Source organism: Alosa sapidissima, chromosome 6 (assembly GCF_018492685.1).
Source record: "Alosa sapidissima isolate fAloSap1 chromosome 6, fAloSap1.pri, whole genome shotgun sequence".
In the NCBI taxonomy this organism is placed as follows: Eukaryota; Metazoa; Chordata; class Actinopteri; order Clupeiformes; family Clupeidae; genus Alosa; species Alosa sapidissima.
The window spans coordinates 25,949,086-25,971,993 of NC_055962.1; the positions used below are offsets into that span (position 1 = coordinate 25,949,086).

Here is a 22,908-nt window from a genome sequence, read left to right on the forward strand (position 1 = left end):
TGTATCACAGACAATGCGTTGTATAGGTTGTGAGACATTGATCCTACATTTCCCGTCTGCCACTGAGCTGGGTGTCAAACGGGGATTGGCTTGTTGCTTTTCAAGTTTTCTTTGCACACGCACCTTTAAACTGATTCGATAACCAGTGCTTTGATTTGCATACAAAAAGCGCGAAGCCAATCACTGACGTGTCATGAAAACCGTTCCCAAGAATCCCACCAATGTCGAGCCCCATAGTATTTACATATTTGAGCGATAAACCAATAGCCTTGTACACCAGGGGACAAGTTTACACAGAACTGCCCAATGGTCAAAGGAGAGGGCAGAGTTTAGGGTCCGCATATTATTAACATGTTATTAGCAGAGGTGTTTTAGATATCGATCCGGTATTTCGTGTTAGTTACAAACTCGCGCCTTCTTCCTACAGGTCAATACATTCCAATTCTTCTTACGTGAAAACAAGTGAGATAAATCGGTTAAAAATGCCCAAGAGGAAGGTAAGTCATTCTGGTTTCTATGCTATAATCATTCGTTACTTTTTTGTATTTTGGAGAAATAGCGGTTGCCCACTGCTATTTTTCTCCCATGGTATTAGTCTTTCAAAAATGTCGAGCAGGTGAGATGAAGATTAAGTTCGAAACCCCTTTCACCCATTTCACAGCTTTATTTGCATTTGTTGATGAATGGCACCAGGAAACATCTCGGATATCGCTTGGTATCTTTTTACTCTTCGTCACCGAAGCCACTTGCTTTCTCCTCCATGGCTGTGGGTTGTTTTATTAGGCAATGTCTCTCCCGGCTGAATTGTCGCCGCTTCGTGCGCACTTGCGCTGAATGACACTCGACGGTGATGCTTACCGGCGCACAGCACGGTTTAAACCTATCGGTTTATCCTAATTGCGACTGCGTGAACTCGACGTTGCCTGGGTGCATGCAGTGCGAGAACCGCAGTTTTGATTTCGCAGTTTGTCGATGGCGATGGAGGACGTTTTCTTTTTCTGTAAAGGCATATCTAAACCTACACCCTCTTCCTCCTCCTCCCTCGCGTTTCAGACCCGTATGTAGCCTAACCTACCAGCTCGTCAATCACAAGTACCGGCCGTTGCGGGAGCGCGCACGGGGGCGCGGATAGGATAGGAGACAATTGCCATGGTGAATTTAGGCGAATGGATTTCAAATTTCAGGAGCCTACGTCACCATATGGAAATGCATGAATACGATCACACAAATATGTGCTAATTATTATAATCAGTTTTCACATAGCCTAAGTGTGACCATAGGCTTGAGCGACAACGCTCGAGTTTAAACTACATTTGGAGGGACAGTGTCGTCGGAGGATGAGGGGGGCGGGGATCATGACCCGATCGGTAACTCCAACGACGCCTTGTCTTTTGGCGCTGCCCCAGAGGGATATCTTCGTTTGTTTATTTAGACGAAAAATATATGATATAGTTGATCTAAAATAATGAAACACACGCGCCATGATCTCATTTATTATTTTGCTGTATTTGCTGAATTTCGAAATCCTTCATGTTAAATGAGTGTATTAAAGTAACTAGCGTGGTGGAACTGAAATACGCCAGTAAATGACCGAGGAGGTTGATGATGTTCGTCCTAGCAGCGGATTTGCGATGACCTGTGGAGCGCCTGGGCGAGGGCATTATCCGAGGCTTTCCCCTTGTCTACCTGCCCTCTCTCACCTGCGAGCAACGCGGCTTACTTGCCGATTTGCATCCAGAATGGCGCTTCAGAGAAATAACTTAAAAACAGATAGCCAGCATTAAGTAAAGATCTGCATGTGGCCTGCGTTTTTTCTTATTATTATTTTTTTCTCCTCAAATTTGCTTTTCTCTTTGGGGGTCGTGTGTGGGACAGATAACAATTATTTAACATTGATATATATACGAAGCGAAAGATTTTATGAGCTTGTTTGAAAAAAATAGTTTAGCAGATGACATCATCTCTCGGTCATAGAGAGGTTTTTTGCATTGCCTCGCATCAGAAATGACATGAACAGATGTTGCTGCTAGTGGCTGATCACAGCAACATCTTAACAAGCTGAGACAGACTGTGCACAAGTTGGTGTGTCTGTGTCTGTCTAGGCGTATTTGTTTGTTGCCAATATCTATTTCAGAAAATAGCCTATTAGATAAAATAGGTGATTATAAACATTTTAGAGGCATCCAAAGTTCTTTATGAGAGTTTAATGAAAGTCTTACAGTCTATCTTGGTGTCATATGCAATCTCCTTGATAGTAGGCCTAGCCTAAAACTGTTTCTGATTCTGATAAGTGATGTCAGTTAGATTGCAAGCATACCCTTCCAGATTGTGGAAGTCCAATAGAAATGTTAAGAAAATTAGAGACATGTTTAACTCAGGTTCAACATTTTATAATGTTGGCCTGGAAATGTCATCTGGGTCATCTTTGAATTACACATATGACATCTTATTTTTTTGTAGTGTTTTCACAAACACAGATTTCGACTAGTTGACAAGTTGTTCATTAGCAGTTGGCAGTGGGCATCTAATCTTTCTATAGCAGACGTGATCTCACTGCAGGCTACACAGTTGTACACAACTCACATGTCACTGTGGAACAGATTTCAATTTTGGTGAAGTACTTCCATAGGAATGTTAGCCATTAGCCATTTTGTCCTTGGCTAGCTGACTGTGGCCTACAGCACAGACTAGTGATATCAATAGCTGACTAGTTAATGAAGCCCCTATTATGTAGTCATAAGTACCCAATCCACGTAGAAAGATATTGCCCATCAAATGCAGACACAGACTGAAATTTGTGTGAAGCTTGGAGTTTGTAGGACACACTCCCCATTATAGCCTACAGCAAGGTGCTGAGTTATGGACCATAAGGCATTACTAATCTGAGGTTTAACCCCCCCAGCCTCTAATCTAAGTAATCTGGTTAACACTGCAGGATTAAGACCCCACATCTTCCCCTCCTTTGGGACTACCCATAAACCCCTGCTTGTTTCCAAGTGGCGACATTGAATGAATCAGATGGGTCACTCACACTTCTGTGTATGTGCGAGAGAGAGAGATTGTCATGATAGAGTGTGTGTGTGTGTTGTTTCATAGATTGAAGAAAACAATTGTTTTGTAATATTGTTGTGTGTTTGTACATGTCACGTTGAGTTCCAAATGTGTAGTGAGCTTTGTGATTTTGTTGATTTTCCACTTGTGCTGGGTACCTACAAGCAGGTGGACGCTACAATACCTTCACAGTATTTGGGCTTACACAGTATATTGTGATAATGTACATTTAACATTAAAGAAAGTATTATAATATGACCTGCGATTCAATACAAACTATTTATCCCATAAATTAGTCCACATTTTACATTTTGAGAGTCTGTAGCTATCTTGGCACAGTAAATTTGTAAATTGCAAATTTGTAAATTTTTCCTCTGCTCTGGCTTTATTTTCAATTTTCATTTTGATACAAGATAAGAACAAGGTTTTGTGCCATCTTGTGGACTTCAGAAGCAATGTTGTTAGAGTAGAAAGAAAATAAAAATCAGCATGTAAATGAAATAGTATTGAGACTTGCCATAGCTGCAGTGTCTGTATGCCCATTTGTTTTACACTGTGTTGAACTGAGTGTTGCACTGATTGTGCTGTGTGTACTGTGATTGTGTGTGTGTGTGTGTGTGTGTGTGTGTGTGTGTGTGTGTTTTGTTGATATGTTATGTAACAACTCTGTCTTTTATCATTCAGTCTCCAGAGGGTGCGGAGGGGAACACAAAAGTTACAAAACAAGAAGTGAGTGTGCTTATGCTATCTTTTTTTATTTATTGAACATTGTCTTTGAGACACACACACACACTTGATTTGTGACTTTTTTTACATAATGTATTCATTACAAATTATTCTAATCCAATGACATACACAAGTCCAATAAAAGTACCACCACAATGCTAGCATCTTTCAGTACTTATATCCACTCATAACATGTGAGAGAGATCTGTTGTTGGAGTGTGTTGGTGGGTCCCTCCAGATTAAGTTAAAGTTCAACAAACTGTTGATTAACAGATGTACACGCACGCATACACACACACACTCACTCACACACACATGTGTAGGCCTGTATCAGACGTTTATCTGTAACGCTAACAACCCTGTCTCTCTCTATGTTTCTTCAGCCTACCAGGCGATCGGAGAGGTTGTCTTCAGTAAGTGCTTCTTCCTACACCATCTACACAACACACAGCTGGGGTCACTTAGAAGTCCCATTGATTAAAAATATTAGGAAATATCCTCCATGACCACTGGATAGACTACAACAGAGAATATGGTGGCCTGCACAGGCCAATAAATACATATCCATATGGAATGTTTTTAAACCTCACAACTGATTGTGCCATGCAGTGAAATGTAACTCCAATGGTAGATTTGCTATGGTAGAACTTCCCATTCCTTATGTGATGCCTATATTGGCAAAAGGGCTATTGATCACATCTAGTGCAACAGCAGTTATATGATGCTAAATTTAACAGATACGCCAACACACATCAAATAAAAGCAAACTCTGGCCAGGACTGAGGGATAGGAGAGGTATTGACTGATAACTCCAGACGTGAAGGCAGATGTAAACTTTAAGTTAGGTTTTTGGTAAACTTACCTAACTTATCTGGTATCTGACTTACAAACACATTATAACACTGGAGTCATGGTGCAGCTCAGGCATAAGCACATCTATGTAGTTCGCATGCATATGTAGGCCATATCCTGCGTATGCAAACCTTGAGCAAGAGACACGTGTTTTGATGCAAGGAGAGAGCCAGACCAAGTTATATGTTATAGCAAGAGACACGTGTTTTGATGCAAGGAGAGAGCCAGACCAAGTTATTTTTCAGAGGATTTATTTGAACCTTTGTCATGGTAAATCTGAAGCATATATGACAACAATGGGTGTTCCACTCACTCTTAATGCGCAGTACATCATAATCTCATGTTTATTATTGTTTAAATAATAGCAGGTTAAGGTATTTAGAAGACAGTTTTATACAAGTGATTCACAACAGTCACATAAAATATAGGGTAACAAAAATCGCAACATTGATTTAACTTGGTTTACGACACGATTAATGTAATTGATTAGTGTCAATAGTAGTACCTATATAACAATTTATTATAGGCATCATTGAAATCATAGCACACGATTGTGAAATGCATTGTGACATGACATAACTTACTACTAACTAGTAGTTATGCAATATGCACTAGCGATGATATTTATACATGATCACATTACATAACTTGTAGTAGTTAAGCGATATGCACTAGCGATGCTATTTATATTATTGTAAGTGATATAGTAGGCATTATATGAATAACATGTTGTGAAAGTGATACTTATATGTGTAGTGCTGCGCTAGTCTCTGCAGGCAGGGTGTTCATATGACACACTTGTTTACTTCACAAAGGTCATGCAGTGTTGTGCTGTTGTGTGTTTGTTTGTGTGTGTATGTGTTTGTCTCTGTTTGTTTGTGTGTGTATGTGTGTGTGAGAGAGAGAGCATGATGTGGAGAGGGGTGGGTTGGGTTGATTGTTGTGGGACTGGCCTGAGCAGTTGTGTTGGTCTGTGTGTTTGAACCATAGAAACCTGCCCCTCCCAAAGCTGAGCCAAAGCCCAAGAAACCTGTGGTTAAGGTAACAACACACACACTCACACCCACACAGACATACACACACACATGAACACACACAAATACACACACACACACACACATACATATGAACGAACGAACAAACACACATAGATATACATACATTTACATGCTCACAAGATATACACACTCACACACACACATGCATACACAGAGGGGCTGCAGGCAAATAGAGTGAGAGAGACATCGTGCCATGTGTTTGAGTGTAGTTTTCATGTTTGCATGAAAGTATACAGTATAGCCTATATCCTGAATATGCAAACCTTCAGTGGGAAAGTGCAATGAGTCGATGTGAGGAGAGACCCGGAAACAAGTTATTTTTAATTTACTTTACTAATTTATGAGGCAAGTATAGAAAGGTGAATAAGCATTGCTTAGTTTGCATCAGTATATGCAGATATTTAACATAAATGCCAAACAAGCATCATAGAGAGGCAAGGAAAGCATTTTACTTACAGTATACACTCTGATGAAGGCTTAGCGGTGAAACGTCAGCACGCCAGCCAATAAAGTGGTGACTCCGTAAAGCAGCAGTGTTGCGCTTTTTCCTTACTTTTTCAAAAAATTACAGCATACAGCACATTATTAAAACAACAAATGTTGATAAACACGGAGTTAGAGTAATGGGCGATGTGTAGACTTGTGCTCTGAGGTGAATTGGTCTATTAACTATCTGTTTATTACCCTGCAGAAGGCAGCAGATGACAAAGCTGTGAAGGGGAAGAAGGGAGCGGCCAAGCCCAAGAAGGAGGAGAAGGACGTGGTGCCCGCCGAGAATGGAGAGACCAAGGTGGAGGAGGTACGCTAATACCACGCTACACTTCCTTAGCGATTATGACTGTGCGTTTCTGTATTATGGCCTCTAATTCAAATGGCGGGCAGAAAGCAAAGTCTGTCAACAACTGTGGACTGAGATTATTCATCAGTGTTTGCGGTTAAGGTCTTTCCCATGATGTTAAATTAGCATATTGATTTTGTATAGCTATTAAACTAGCTGTAGTTAGACTTAAAGGAACACAGGAACTTTTTTGGGTTAGCTTATTTGCCGTCTGCCTCAGATTTAGTGTGTGCAATAGGCTAACCCAGTTTAACACTGTTAGCCTTGAAGTGGGTTACAACAGTTAGCCTATAGCTTCCTTTTAGCAATAGGCTCGATATGGGCTAACTGGAATAACCCACTTCCCTTTAAGCTATAGGCAATAGGATATAGGATGGAGTTGCTGCAGCATTCCCCATATCATCCCACATGTGATGGCTTTTGTGCGTTTGGCATGTGACATCAGTGTTGTTATACTCTGCAAGTCCTTGAGGGTCGGATTGGACTTAAGTAGCATACACTTTATGATCAGAGGGTGTAAGTGCGGCTCTTTGTGGACATCCTCTCTGATAGTTACAAAGACTTTGATTTTGACATCCATGTGACCCTCTGTCTGTTTGTGACCATGTGGCCACTATGCTATGCTAAAGGCACCTACTGTGCATGGGCACCAAACTCTTACCGATGACAAAAACTACGCATGTGTGGTGTCTGCAATCGAGTATAATCAAGTCCTTAATTAGCTATCGCAAAATCCATTGCAGGGTAATTCACTGGCCCATACCACAGTCTTCCCTGCTCATCATTGCTGCTTTGTGGACACTGGCTTTTATTGCACTATAAAGCAGGCGGAGATAAAAAGCTGAGGGCCTCTCTGATAGTTATGATGATAGCGGGCCTTGGAAGCCAAGAAGTTATCCTGGGTGTTCCCATGCTACCTTGCGCGCGATTTGATTCACGCTGCTAAGGCAGCCTGGAGACCATGGAGCAAATTTTCGCCTGAGATAGGGAACCAATCACAGAACAGGGGGGAAAGCAAGACGATGATGAGCTATGCACAGACGCATTTGATAGACATCCGTGGCACCCAATAAACGGATCTGGGCATTTTTTTTCAAATACGAGAAAATTAACGTTTGGTTCCCAGACCACGTCTCATTGAGAAGTGGTGTCGCTAGCCAGGCTACCCAGAAGTACCCCCCTCCTGTGCAGTGAGGACCAGAGGGATGAGGGTAAAGACTCGCTTTAGAAACAGAGATGCTCCACTAGCATAGCCCCCCATGGTTCCTGTGCAGTGAGGTCCAGGGGGATGAGGGTAAAGACTCGCTTTAGAAACAGAGATGGTCCACTAGCATAGCCCCTCCATGGTTCCTGTGCAGTAAGGGGCCAGCTTATCTTTCAGGACCCCCGGCCCTTGGTGCATCCTTGAGGGACTTCATGTCACAATGAAGCGTCCTATTCCAGAGCACTAAAGCATACTGCATATTGTAGTTATCTATCCATCCATCCATCTATTTATTTATCTATCTGTCTATCTATCTATCTGTCTGTCTGTCTGTCTCTCTCGCTCGATTAAGCATTGCAATGTTCATTGAACACATGCCCTTATCCAAGGGGATTTAAAGTACTGGAAAGCTGTGAGTTTCATTAGGATGTATACTTCATCATCATTAATATCATGCTCTCACTGTGTGGGTGGAACCACAGTGACATTGGTTCAACAGAAGGACAAGTAGTAGTTTTTGAACAGTTTCATTCACAATGTGTACCTGTATAGGTCAAGTACACAAACAAACAAACAAACAAAAATAAGGAGCGACATAGATGGTTTAACACTTAACACAGTTTAACATTTGGCTGTCTTTATATAACAAACATAAACAGAATACACACCTAAAGTGGAAAATAAATAATAATAAAGCAAACAAGGCATAAATAGTCACCAATGGGCTTAGCAGAGTGGAAGATCTTTTGAGTGACATTTCATTTAAACATGGTATATAATATTATTGCAAATTTGTCTTTTGATTTGATTCCAGGTTTCATTAACAGGGGTATCTATTGTACTGGACAAAGTTCATCAATGTTTCAAAAGTGTCCAGCCATGTTTTCATGTTAATATTATAAGTATTCAGGACAAGGATAAGTAATAGTTTGTTAAAGTTTCTGGTGATATTCTAAATGAGTTTAGGTGAGGTGGTTTCATCGGCATCGATACCCTGCGCTTAGTATGGAAGGATAAACTAAGTTCTTCAGCAAAACAAATTCTAAGCCTATATTGTCTTAGAAATGAGTGAGAAATTTGCTTGAATGTGGAAATCGGGTTAGGGTTAGTGTGTGAGTGTTAATATTATAACCTCGTGCCATTTTAACACAACCTCTTTTCCCTCTGCATTTGTGGTTCGTCATTGTCTCAATGTCACACATTTCCATGACAACTGGAATGTTGTTGGATGTGCTCATCCCTAAAAACTGCACACACTGTCGCACATGCATGGAAACTCTCTCTCACACACACACACACACACACACACACTCACACGTGCACACACATACACACGCACACACTAACGCTCCATTACACCCATTCACCCATGAATTAAACCAACCCTCAGATCTGTGTGTCTCGCTCGTCTGTGAGTGTGTCCTCTTGGAGAACCATGACCCCCCGCCTGCTGACTGTCAGAGGGCAGAGTGAGACCGTGAGAGTAAAGGGTACGACAGAACAGCGTGTGTGTGTGTGTGTGTGTGTGGTTTGGTCATTTGTGGTGTGTGGGTAGGTATATCTCTGCAATAGATAGTATGAGTTTGATTTGATACCGTATTATTTGTCAAATTGTGTGTGAGTGTTTGGGTGTGTGTTCAAGCAGGTATTAAAGCCACACTTGGTAAGACTGTGTGTGTGTTGCTGTGTTGACCACTAACACTGTGTGCTGTGTCCAGAATAACACTAAGTCTTGGAACCCTGAGCTGGTGATTCAGGACCTGAAAAACAAGAAATGGGTTTCACTCAAGGTTATTACCCAATCAGATGCTTTCTGTTGTTAAGCTCGGCCAATCATACGCTTGCTTTTTTCCCTCCTTTTCTTTTCTGTGCAGGAAACTGAGGCTGCTGAGGCAGAGGCTGACGAGAAGGAATGAGTGAAGATTCTGAACTTTTCCGTGGGTTTTCTTGGGGAAAGGAAAAAAAAAATAATATTTTTTATTGCGTATTTTGTAAACCGCTTATTTCTTCTTTTTTTTTAGACTTGTCGTAATAGGTCACCCTCCTCCCTACGGTTTGTCTCCTACACTTGCCACGCAGGATACGAGATTGACTTTAAAAAAAAAAAAACTTGCTCTTTTTCCTTCATGTTTTCATCGGTAACCAGGGCAAACATTGGCATTGTTCCTCACAAGGACTTTGTCATACCCTGTTAGCGTTACATCATATCAATGACTACACTTCCCATGATGCCAGAAGTCAGGCAGCCAACCAGAAGAGGAAATATAGCCTGGGATTGGAGGATGGTTAGTGCTTAGGATAGCTGTGATAACTTTTCTTTTTTTTTCCCCTTTCTTTTGTGTTTTTGTTGTGTTTTCTCAAAAGGGAGAACTGTGAGGAAGTGAGTTGAGATGTAGTGGTGAGGTAGCGTGGGAGAGACCTGCATTTGACTTTCTGTTGATTTTGTGTTTTACTGTGTTCATGTGTTGAGGGTGCTGGGGTTTGTTGTCCTTGTCTTTTTTTTTTTTTTTTAAAAGACTCTAGTGATGTGTGACCCTTGACCCCTGGCATATCGCCATAGCAATAAATGAGTGGTGGTTTGTGCTAGACGGTTATGAGGTTGGCAGACGGTTACTTCAGATGATGTTTTTTTTTTTTTTTTTTTGTAATCCCCACCTTCACGTTTTATTTTGAATACTCCTTGTGGAAATATTTTAAAATAAAACAAATAAAATGAAACAAACCCTGTTTCAATCTGTTATTATTGTCATCTTCTTGTAGTCTAAAATGGAAATGGACTTGAAACTGGAAACATGTTGGGGAAAGGTTAAATAGCTTACCTAATCTCTCAACTGTACCATTAAAATCTTCTCTTTCATTTTCTCTTTCTCTCTGTGCTGGTAAGTCTCCTGTTATGAAGCCTCAGAGGGACCCGGTATGTGTAGTTTTAAACTCACAAAAGCCTTTCATGGGGGGAAAAAGTCTCTATACACAAATACACGTGATCACTGCACACACACACAAACACTTTAAATACAACTGCTGATGTCAGGAACTGAAAGGTCAGCACTGCCACTGGTTCATGGTGGTGGGAGGCGGGAGGTGCTGACAGGAAGTCAGGGAAACCTTCCTCATTGGTTGCCCCCACTGTCATTCAATATGTATTTTCCAGTAAGGAGTGACTGTTATGTCTTGACTAAATTATGGATTTACAGGCCTCACATCACCCATGCCACATGACAAAGATAAAAACAAAAATATATTTTGCCACATTACAACCTGTTGTTAAGTATTGTAACCTGTAGTAAAGTGGTTTTGGATTTGTATACCCAGCTGTGCTTCCACAAGTTGAGTTGCAAAGTGAAACTACACCAACACTGTGGTTGGACCTACTACACAAATACCATAGAAGATGTTGGGTATTTTATGACATGATCATGTCATGTTCAGTTGAGAAACAAACAGTATATTTGATGGAAAATGTTTTGAGCTAGCTCCTTGTGAATATGACTTGTAGCCTGTGTTATTTGCCAGTTGTAATAGTCATGTTTCAGTGGCAGTGACAGAGACTGTGAAATGGTGTCTGATAATGACTGCTTCCTCTTTCCTTAACAGTTGTTGAAAAAGAAGTTGCCTTTTCATTTTCAAATCTGTTTCAATAAAGTATGCCTCAACATGATGAAACAAAAACTGTTTGACTGTGACGTTTGTGATAAGTGCGTCATTTGGGCACTTAACCAGAGCATTTCTCTTCATTTACTTACATGTTATCTAAGTAGATGAACAAAACTAATGGCTTTAGTTTCTGCCTTCACACTTTGTTCTCCCCATGGCCCACTAGGCAGAATGACTTGAATGGCCCCATAAAAAGAGTTCGGGTTGGCCTGTTGACCTTTGACCTCAATGTGGCCCCTATGTAATGCAGTCACTATAGGTGGCAGAGTGACCCCTACAGGCGGATTTCAGAAACTGCATTCCTTCATTCCACACCACCAACCATACTTCCAACACTGCTTTCAAAGTCGTTAAACATTCGTTATAATCACTGAATAATCCCAGCTAATTGACAAACGCCTACAGAGGTACTTCCTAGCTGTCTTTTACTTTATTGGGCATTTTTCTCCCACAGAGAGAGTAGGTAACTTGGAAGACCCTCTGGCTTACGCAGTTAAGTATAGACTAACACAGATAATCTCTTGACCTAGTGAACCCCTTCAGTACTGAAAGTAATTATGAATGCTAAATACAGAATCTTTTATCTCTTTGTTTTGAAAGCCAGGAGGAAGCCAGTGCTGCTTATTTGTGTAATTTTCTTCTCAGTGGCCCACCAAGTGAACACCTGCCTTGCGTGAGGTCTGTCTAGCATTAATGAATGTGTTATTGATTGACTTAATGGATGATGAAAAACCACTCAGTGTCTACCATTTCAGTGGGCTGAAAAGCAAAGGAGGAGGGTCCATTATGACAGCTATGGCAACAGTATGGCCTTGAGTGTGGGGGCACACGTGCACACACACACACACACACACACACACAGAAACATGTAGAAAGGAGTGTATCAGGTGAGGTGAAGTTGCAGTCTTTTAAGGTAAATACTGATGTGGTGAGAATGTTTTTATGTCAGTGATATGTAGTGTTTGGAGTTACTGTGTGGTGGGTTGCTGGGGCAACTGAAAAGGACAGGATTGACAGCCTAAAAGGGCTGGGAAAATGGTGGGAAAGTTAAATACAGTGGATAAAGTATATGATGACCACCTGGCAAAAACCACACAGAAAATAACGAGGGACCCTGGTCACCCTCTTCATGGTCATTTGACTGGTAGAGTTATGGAACGTAGTGGTAGGCTAAGGCCTCCTGTGACACAAACTAAGCGGTATGCTCTCTCTTTCATACCTCAGGTTATCAGACAGCACAACAAGCACTTTACGGGGCAGCCGTGGCCTACTGGTTAGCGCTTCGGACTTGTAACCGGAGGGTTGCCGGTTCGAACCCCGACCAGTAGGCACAGCTGAAGTTCCCTTGAGCAAGGCACCTAACCCCTCACTGCGCCGGGATTAGTGTGTCCTTCACCTCAATGTGTGTTCACTGTATGCTGAGTGTGTTTCACTAATTCACGGATTGGGATAAATGCAGAGACCAAATTTCCCTCATGGGATCAAAAGAGTATATATACTTACTATACTTATACTTAAACGTACATTTCTATAAAACGTAAATTTTTATTATTTCTGTACTGTATGGTCTTTTTTGTAATTTATTTATGATAATTTATTTGCACCCTCTTATAGAGGCTATATGTATATTTAAGCTAAAATGTTTTTATAGGCATTAAAATGGGCATGGGCACTGCAATGTCCATATGGATGAAATAAACTGGACTTGAGAATCACACACACAAACACACATACAGACCCAGAATCACCCTTGACTTGAACTGACTTTAACTGAATAGCTAGTCATGCCGGCCTGATTGTGTTTTGCGAACGCAGCAGGGAAGGGAAGGAACAGGCTGCACAAGCTTAATATTTTTTACAATTTCTCAAACATGCAAGGCCTACATGGACATAATGTATTCACACACTGGATAAGGCACCATGCAACGTGCCTTAGGTACACATTAAATAATAAAACATCTTATGGAAGCGTGGCCTTTTGTTCTGATTCCGAGTTTGGACCGACAGGTCTGTCACCTGTGACGTTTTCACAGGTCGCAGTCCACAGATGCCTCTCTGCAGTGGTCACTTCACTAAAGATGATGGACCTTATCACTTTCATGCCTCTTCCTCCAAGCATGGACGCCAGACAGTCACACTCTTTGTGACATTCAGGTCACTCCTGAACAGCAGGTGAGATGTGAAGAAGGCCTTCATCAACAGCTTACACAGTGGTAGAGGAAGTCATGCGAGTTCATCTGTTAGGGACGGCGGTAACACTGTCTCCAATCACTAATGTGTCACACGCGCTTACATGAGTAGTGCCCAAACTTTAGAGAGGGGCAGCAGAGCTGTGTTGCTTGGAATTGGTTTTGGTTGACTTGTAGACTTAAGAACGCCAATAACCAACCAGTACTTAGCCTTGACTCCAACAATAATAAGTGGGATATCAATTTTCACTGGGCGAACACATTTGATTATCATACAATACACCTTTTTCATTACTCTCCATATGTGTATTGATGTGGTAAAGATATATTTTTGTTTAACTTTTCACTTCCTGAACAGTAAGGTACAATCAACTAGGCCCATTTTATGAAGAACTGGGTAAGGGTAATGAATCTGCAATTTAATAATGAAATCCTATGTACATAAAGTAAAACATCCAGACTAAGACTTGCTGACTTCCCAACTTAATGTCGCCTTAGTATATTTCTTAGTCTGTCAGTGTCACTTTTTAGTTAAAGAAAGCAAAACATCCGAGACTAATTATGTACATCACACCTAAAATCATGTATCCCGAAGGCCGAATCTGTAACCATTATAGTTTTAATCTTGGCACTAATATTTGCAATAAATTACGCACAACTCTGGATCGGCCGGTCTCAAAGCTCGTTTTTCGAAGTACCTTTCACATTGTCTGCAAGAATTGCCGTTGATCTTTGTCTGTTTTTCTATTAATCGTGGATTCCTGTAACTCATAAGGTTTAATTCATTGCATTCCGCTGTTTTTTAACCACCCTTCCCCCATTTTACAGCCCGCTTACGTTTCGAAGAGTAATGGAGGATTTCCGAACCCAAAAAGACATTGAGTGGGTGGTGCATTTAGAAAATGTCTCTTACAACCATTTATCACGAGCACTGATGTGGTGTTTTGTGTCGCTGTTTAACTTAACACCCCTGAAAATGTGTACAAGTAGTCAATCTTAGAGTCCTCGTAGCCAAGATTTCTGTATCGCCTTTTAACACAGGCGAGGGGATTACCCGAGTAAACGTCGGCCTTTCGAAAATTACATGTGGGGTATAATGTCTCTTTAACAATATTAGCAGATGAATGATGTCTTCAAATGAACGACGTACTTAGTTACCAAAGCATCGGTCATTTTGTTGCAACGCAGCCACCATTTCTTGGTAACATGCTTTCCATCCCCCAGTGTTGCCATTTCAGCCTTCCTCATCGTCCTGTGCGTGCTCACAGGACAGCGTATATTCCTACGCAGAGGGCTTGTGCTTTTTGGAGGGAGGGGGTGTGTAGGGTAAAGCGAACATTTAAACATCTTCTAGAATAATCAAAGCGTATCAATTGTCATAGTTATTATTACAAACAATCTCAGTTTAACAAAGAAAGTATTGATCTCAAGGAATTATTTACTTAATCCGAAACGCGTCGGGGTTTCTTTAGGTACTAGTTGACGGAGCGCGGAAGGCAGCGACGCAACCGGACCTGCTTGCTCTCCCCTGCCTGAGAGCGGAGTGAATGGAGGAGCTACTCTTCCTGGTGAACAAACAGTGACAGCTATAGGGCAGACAGCGATACCCGCTTCCCAGCACGACCATACAGCATATCCTTCACCCCAAAGCAACACAGATATGGCGTCTGACAGTAAACACGTCGCGCGGTTGAAATCTGGTAAGTAAAGTCAGTTGGTGATATGTCGTCGAAGGATTTTATCAAAAATGTTTCTGCGTTCCCACGACGTTCACCAAAGCTAATGTGGCTCATGTATTCTTCCCCCCCCCCCCTCCACACGCAGAGCTCTACTTCCTAATAGCCCGATTTTTGGAAGCTGGACCATGTCAAAATGCAGCCGAGGTGGGTTCTTTGACATTTAAGACATATTTACTATAGTCTTGGGAGGGGATGACGTGTAATCTTGTGTTTTTATTCGCTTTTCAGACGTTGATAAGGGAGGTACAAGAGAAGGAGGTAAGCAGCAGAAGCCTACTCGCGTTGCATCTCACTGCACTGTACTTTAGGATGTTAATATTACACTGTTTTTTCATTTATTTTTTAAAAATGATGAATTGTACACTTTGGGAGGGTAACTTAATGATGGAACTACATGATTCCCCCACAGCTCTTGCCCAAAAGAACAGACTGGACTGGCAAGGAACACCCTGGGAGTTACGAAAATTTGGTAAGGGCACCCTATAACCAAGAAAAAGTTTTTACTGAGCAAAATAAAAATTGAATTTCCCGCAATTTTTAAATCAAGAGGAAAAAAAGTACAACTTACAACCAGGAAAACTGAGCCCCACGAGAGAGGAAAAGGGTTGTCAGGGCCGAAGCGCAAGTCAGTCTTGACCTAGGGATGCGAGTTTGGTACCAAGCATGTTTAAAAGGTTTAAATAGTTTGGAAAATGTTGTAGAAATAAAGATACGTCATGAATGTTGTGGTGCAGAAGCACAGTGGAGCCGGGGGAGGGACTAGTGCGCCAGAGCTCCTAGTAAGGGCGGGATGGAGGCGCCCTTGTCTGTATAATGTTGCCACATAGTAAAATGCATACAGACTTTTTAGAGTGAATAAGACTTTAAAAATCGCCCTCACGTTTATTTACAACGCTCAGATGCGTGCTGAGGGCTTTGGAGAAACACAGGGATAGATTGAAAGCCTGGGTGCTGGTGCGTATAGCACTGGTGGAATTTAGTTTGAGAAGCAGATCGTATTGGAGGCTTGGAGACCTCATGAGCGGACGTTTGTAACTACTAAAAGGTAAACTATAAATTGTGATAATTTTAGTTTATTAATTTAAACATTAATTAATTCGGGAACCATGCAAATACGGCAATGAGCACGCAGTTGAAACGGAAATGTTTGTGAACATAGCAGATGATTCAGATTATTAAAACGTTGATGTTCTGCCACAGTTTTTGAAGAGTGTGTTGACACAATATTTTAGATTTAAAAACTTTGTAAAGCAAGACGGGCCAGCCCCCTCAGATCACACACCCCCAACATATCAGTTGCGTAATCCAAGGCGGTTTGCCTATTATCTCACATTACCAATGTAAACGCTGTTTGCAGTTCGCGTTGTTATGGCTCGTTATAGACTTTAGAGACGAAATGATAATCCTAGAGAATTCTCCTTGGTTCTCTGGAAGGACAGCCGCCTCGCCTCGGTTATTCTTGCCCTTCTTCACCGTCTCGGTTGAGGCTTATCTCGCCACCTCCCCCGTCACTTTACCGTTGGTACTACGACGTTGCTTCGTAGCGTGTGTCCGTGTATGTATATGTGTAGGCTATGTGTATTGTAGTTAATTCTTGGACTTAAAACGTGGTGAGAATGACTTAATTAGAAATAGTGTAGGTGCCATCGCCAATAGATAAATAAATAAATAAAATATGCTGCGTCGCGATTTGCTTTTGTTTTAAGGACACGATGATCTGTTGGACATTGAAATGGCAATTATGTTGTACACTAATCGAACTAATTTTAATAATTTTAAACATAAATATTAATTATGCTTTGCCATATTCACAATTTTACAGTTTTATGTTTAAATATTATTGACCTCCATAATTTAAAGAATATAGATAAATACTGTTTTGTAGAATTGTAATAACAATATTAATGTCATGCAGTTATAGATAACAAATAAATGTGTATTATCTTTGTAGTTATTAGCATAAATGTTCAGAGACTAACAGGTTACCTTGATTTAATAATGGTTATTGGTATTGTTATGTAGGGCGCGATTAGTTGTTATGGTGATAGTGTAGGTTAATTATTGTTGTTATACAATTTGAGTGGTATTATTAAATCTTTGTTTACTACCTCGTTTGTATAACTGCTTCTTTTTAAAATTTAATCCGGGAGGTTCATAAAACGTTGCTTGAATTCGATCCTCGTCACACAATGGCAATGCAAATATTTTACAATAGCCACAAGACGTTGTCTATCTTTCAATCAAGCCATGCACCTCACGGATTTAGCTTGTGCGTGTGTCGGTTTGTGCACGTTTGTTTGTGTGCAGGTCAGTGTGTGTGTGTGTGTGTGTGTGTGTAGCCATTTATGTGTGTATGCGGGCATGCAGACACGCCAATGGTCTCGGCTGGGGAAGGCAGCGCGTTTCTCGTCCAATAAGGTGACGTAAAAAACAATTAAATCTACATTAATTATTAGCGCGCCATAGGAAGCTAGAGTCAAATTATCAGAGGAGGGACGAATGGATGGGCTGAGGCTGGTAGCAAGGAAATCGGATCGTCACCTGAGTTTGCGTTGCTGCCTTATTATTTTTAATGTATACTCCACCTTCATTTTGTTTAAATTAATCCACATAGGCTAGCCATAATTTATCCAAATGCATTGGCCACTCTATTAAGGAATAGTTACAAATGATTTCCCGTGTGTCATGTTACAACATTGAAAAGCTCCAGAGCCTCCAACTCTTTTTGTGTAGTGTGAGAATTTCTTGAATGGGCCTGCGTGTACTAGTGTGGTCTCATTGGCTGTGTGGGTGTACAACAAGGGGGAGTAGACTACATGTGTGGTATTGAGTAGACTACATGTGCTGCTATTCCTGAAGCAGAAGGCTCTAACAAGGCGGCGTGGGGGTTAGAGCCTCAGCCTATGGGGGCTCCATGCTTGAGACTGTGTTGTCATTCAGACACAACCGCTTAAGCTAATGGCACCAACTAACCAACTAACGCGATTGGAAAATTATCTGGGAGGAATGCAAACCTGTTTGTACAGCTGATAGATAGTTTTATGACAGCAATGCTAAAACCGAGAACAAAGTATGGAGAACCTAAGTGGGCATAGCGCATACAGTATAAAATCTCCTAAATTGTCATTATTACTGAAATAATACTTTCGTTTTTTTTTGTGCTTTTCTTGAAGTGCACCAACCTGTTAGTTGCTAGAGGGGGAAACACACACACACACACACACATGGAAAGTGTGGGAAATGGATGTTGATACTCCTGATGAACCTTTCAAAGTATTTCAGTTAAAGAATAATAGCTGTTTTGTTTTACCAATGAGTCACACAGTATGATAACACATATGCACATTTCCTGGAACATTAAAATGAAAAAGGAACAGTGCATTCAGAAGAAGCATGCAACGTGTGTGTGTGTGTGTGCGTGTGTGTGTGTGTGTGTGTGTGTGTCCGTCCGTCCGTCCGCCTAGTTGAAGACAAGGCTATATGAGATTGTCATGATTGTTGTTACTCACGACAGTTTGAGGCTGTTAAAGGTTAAACCATGCTGTTACACACTCATTCACCCACATTGGCTTGCACACAACTGCTGCTGCCTAGTTGGAGAGGGATGTTGCAATCCTCAGTAAATGCCTCTGTTAAATGTGGACTACTAGACGTGTGTGTGTGTGTGTGTGTGTGTGTGTGTACTGTAACCCTATCTGACAATTGCTAAAGTTGTTAAGGTTGCTAAGTAGGCATTTTTCCTTGACTGCACAAATACTTGAGAGGGTCACTGTAATCCTGTGTATGTGTACATGTTAGAAATGTGGACTTCAGGAAATCAGGACTGTGTGTGTGTGTGTGTGTGTGTGTGTGTGTGTGTGTGTGTGTGTGTGTGTGTTTGTAGTTGCGTTACACGGTTGTATATGTAAACATAAGTGGTTGATTGTGTGTGGCTTTGGTAAGCATTTGACATTATGCAGTACAGTACAATGCAGTAATGTGATTTTGATTAGAATCACCACTATTTATCCTGCATATGTGTCAGTATTGGTAGAAAAATCCTTTCATTTGTGAACAATGGATAGAACAAACAGGGATGTCTACAGGGGCAGCCGTGGCCTACTGGTTAGCGCTTCGGACTTGTAACTGGAGGGTTGCCGGTTCGAACCCTGACCAGTAGGCATGGCTGAAGTGCCCTTGAGCACGTGTGTGCTTCACTTCACTGTGTGTTCACTGTGTGCTGAGTGTGTTTCATTACATTACATTTGGCTGACGCATTTTTAACCAAAGCGACTAACAACATGGTAAACAGTTTAAGTTTTAAAGCAATTCTCGACAATTTTAGGACAATTTAAAAATGGTAGAGTATACAGTAAGAATAAGTGCATCAGTGAGTGCTGTTTTTAACAGTTATGTGTCAGTTCAAGATGGCTGGTAAGTGCTAGGATAAGCAAGACTTGTTGTAAGTGGTGCTATGAGAGGAGAGGAGATGTTCTCTAAATTCACGGATTGGGATAAATGCAGAGACCAAATTTCCCTCACGGGATCAAAAGAGTATATATACTTATACTTACTATACAATGTGGTCCAACTTTGGACTACGCTGTGTTCACAATAAGGATTGCGAACAGACTTAGATTTGGGGTAAGGTTTGGGAGGTGCTGTCTAGTAATTGACAGGTAGTCGTGAGTTAGGTTTATTTGGTTTGCTTGACAAAGGTTTGTGGAACAAATAACTGATACGTATCAATAGCTAGTGATAGTTTGTGTTGACCATTATGTGATGGACCATAAAAATGAAATGTTCCAAATGAAACAATTCCGTGGACAGTTCTGAAGGATACCCTTTGCAGTTTAGTCATATGCTGATTTTATGAATTGTGCTTTCTTCTAGTGGATTTTTGAGTCAATTCCACGTTTATAGACCCATAACTAAGACGGTGTGATGTGCAGAACATTCGCCAGTATCATATGGATACTGGACTGGACTAAGTCACTCAGTGGTCTATTTTTTGTTTTTAATGCGTTTTTTTATTTAATGTAATTTTGCCTGGGTTCTTACTGTAACTTTAAAGAGAAGCATGGCACTAGGCAATCCATGGGTGTAAATGTTTATCTTGCACATAATAAACCACATTATACCAAACTCATATTTCCATTAATTCTGTTATTCTTGATAGACAGAGATAGAGATGTGTACATTTTTCTTTACAAACTACTTCATGTTCAGTAAGGTGGGTCTTACATAATAAGGAATTTGAGCAACAATGGTTATGTAAAATAACAGATAAAATGAAAGCTAGATACCACTGCCTATGCTGAACACAATTAGATACTAATTGATAGATAACATATTATTTATGCCTTTCAGTTAAGTTGCATAAAACTGTTATAACATTGCAAAGACAAAATAACTCCCTGACCTACTGGTAACCTCAAACATACATACAGGCTTAAAAAAAAAAAAAAAAAAAAAACCACTTTATTTTTTATTACATGATGATTACAAGATGATTCTGCATTCAGACATCTAAGGCTTCAGCTCACATAGCCACCATGAGGAGGGCCTCATTTTGTTGTGTGTGTGTGTGTGTGTGTGTGTGTGTCTCTGCCTGCTTGCCAGTGAGGGCCTCATTTTGTTGTCTATAAACACTGTGATGGTTAAATTTAGTCAGCTTTCTGAAGGAAGTCACACATAATTTGAGTGAGATCTGTTTTTTTTTTTTTTGTTTTAATCACTGGTATCGCTTGTGCAGACTGAGGAACTGTAGTTTTAGTAGGGTGCTTGTGGGAAATATGTGTGGAAATAGCTGAAGAAGAATCCCTGAAATGAATCGTTGTAATTGAAACGATACCAAAGAACCTCACAGGGCTCTACAGTGCGCCCATTTCACTCGCACATGCGAGTAAAAATGATGGTGTGCGAGTGCAAAAAAATATTTAGGCGCACTGGTGCGAATGACTTCTAACCATGTCAATGTTTGTCTACAAAATACACCACAACATCGAGAAACATGTGCAAACCATAGAATCAAGTCGCGAATGCAGCATAAAAACTACACCACCCATCAACGTTAGCAGTTTCTCGTTGTGACTCGCTAGTAGTCTTCTATCAAATCCAAGAGCGCGCAGAAAAAGCGGAAAGTTAGACCAGCCAGCCAAGATGCAAAGATTGAAGAAATTAGTTCTTCTATCAACGAATTCATCGGATATAGGAGGAACAGGATGAGATTCTGAGAATGCAGGGAGAGAAGGAAAGGTAACCTAACATGCCTTTTAGCCCAGTTGACGTTTTGGCTGCAATATGCAAAATATAGCTGTAGCGAACAGGCACAAAATTGCCATTTTATTCAAAGGTAGAACGCTACTGACAACTCCAGGCTTCCACGCATGCTTGTTTGTTTACACCGAATACAAGCTGAAGTGCAAAACGAAAGTAGGCCTAACGTTTGCCTACTGCCCCCATCAATGCAGATATTAAAAAAAAATAAAAGGATAAAAAAAATATATATCCTTGATAGCCTATGTTGGGTTTTGTGGAAGAGAAAATTGACTGTTTTAGTAGTAGTATTAGGCAGTATGCAGTCAGATAGGTCACCATGGGCATATTTGGATTAGCTACAGATGGATTCACAAATAAATAAATTAGCCTACATTTGGCATGATACTTGATATACAGGCTAAATGCAAATATGACAATGTATTATATTATTTTACATTAACACAATGTAGGAAAATAGAACAGACTGAAAATAAAGTAGGCACTGAAAAAATCCTGTTTCCTGTAGCCTAAATGTTGTCAGTCATTCTTAATATTCGCAAGAATTGGTGCACTGGCATGTTTAACTGTTAGCTGCAGTGTAATGTTACATTATGTGTAAATTAAGTACAGAAGTGACTGTGCGCCCAAATTTTTGTCTGCTCCTAAATTTTTTAACTTTGGCGCACAAGTTCTCCTGGAAAAAAATGTTAGTCTAGAGCCCTGCCTCAGGACATGTTGTACTATTTTAGTAATATTGGCTGGGTTGGGGTGTGTAGTAGTTTATGTATGGATATTAATGTTATGCTCTGTGCATGTGCGTGTGTGTGTGTGTGTGTGTGTGTGTGTGTGTGTGTGTGTGTGTGTGTGTGTGTGTGTGTGAGAAAGCATATATGTGTATGCATTGGATACAGTAATCATGAGCCGCATTCTTTTATGTAGTATGTGTTAACATAGATATATGACATGTGTTAACATAGATATTACCGTACTGATATGCTAACTGCGTGTTTGTGTGCGTGCGTGCATGTGTGTGCGTGCGTGCGTGTGTGTGCGTGCATGTGTGTGCGTGCGTGCGTGTGTGTGTGTGTGTGTGCAGGTGAAGTTGTATAGCCACATCACGCCGGAGCACCTGTTGCGTGTGTGTGAGCGGGTGGGGCCTCTTCTGGAGAGGGAGGTGCCGGCCAGTGTGCCTGGAGTCCAGTCCCTGCTGGGGGTGGGCCGACAGTCTCTACTGCGCACCAACAAGAGTGAGTCACACACAGACGCACACACGCACACACACACACAGACACACACACATGCGCACGCACACATACGCACACAGACAGACACACACACAGACACACGCACGCACACA

The 22,908-nt window shown here is 41.0% G+C and overlaps 2 protein-coding genes across 7 annotated transcripts in view; both read left to right on the top strand.

Moving 5' to 3' along the window:
- Positions 1 to 315: 315 nt before the first annotated feature.
- On the top strand, positions 316 to 10,448 carry hmgn3 (high mobility group nucleosomal binding domain 3). 2 transcript variants are annotated; one of them, XM_042095524.1, is made up of 7 exons: positions 316 to 497; positions 3,736 to 3,780; positions 4,161 to 4,190; positions 5,620 to 5,670; positions 6,379 to 6,486; positions 9,120 to 9,219; positions 9,604 to 10,448. In XM_042095524.1, the coding sequence occupies exons 1-7, from the start codon at positions 483 to 485 to the stop codon at positions 9,609 to 9,611; spliced, it is 357 nt and encodes a 118-aa protein (XP_041951458.1). In that variant the 5' UTR covers positions 316 to 482; the 3' UTR covers positions 9,612 to 10,448. The 2 variants fall into 2 exon arrangements, with proteins under 2 accessions (XP_041951458.1, XP_041951459.1); XM_042095525.1 differs by lacking the exon at positions 9,120 to 9,219 and having other exon boundaries at positions 327 to 497.
- A 4,608-nt stretch (positions 10,449 to 15,056) lies between these two features.
- Positions 15,057 to 22,908, top strand: part of LOC121711696 (pleckstrin homology domain interacting protein) — an 82,707-nt gene continuing 74,855 nt past the window's right edge. For 3 of the 5 annotated variants that reach the window (XR_006032405.1, XR_006032406.1, XM_042095503.1), the window contains exons 1-5: positions 15,057 to 15,272; positions 15,397 to 15,455; positions 15,540 to 15,569; positions 15,721 to 15,780; positions 22,648 to 22,798. Coding sequence is in view for 3 of the 5 variants with exons in the window: in XM_042095503.1 (XP_041951437.1) it covers positions 15,233 to 15,272; positions 15,397 to 15,455; positions 15,540 to 15,569; positions 15,721 to 15,780; positions 22,648 to 22,798 (340 nt within the window). In the remaining 2 variants the exon portion in view is untranslated. The remainder of the gene's footprint in view (positions 15,273 to 15,396; positions 15,456 to 15,539; positions 15,570 to 15,720; positions 15,781 to 22,647; positions 22,799 to 22,908) is intronic. The other 2 variants (XM_042095506.1, XM_042095505.1) reach the window with 1 other exon arrangement.

What these genes read in the sequence shown, in the direction of transcription:
- hmgn3 (XM_042095524.1), top strand. An exon ending in GATCGGAGAGGTTGTCTTCA is followed by an intron (nt 4,191 to 5,619) that starts GTAAGTGCTTCT and finishes TTTGAACCATAG; the next exon opens with AAACCTGCCCCTCCCAAAGC. An exon ending in GAGAGACCAAGGTGGAGGAG is followed by an intron (nt 6,487 to 9,119) that starts GTACGCTAATAC and finishes ACCAACCCTCAG; the next exon opens with ATCTGTGTGTCTCGCTCGTC.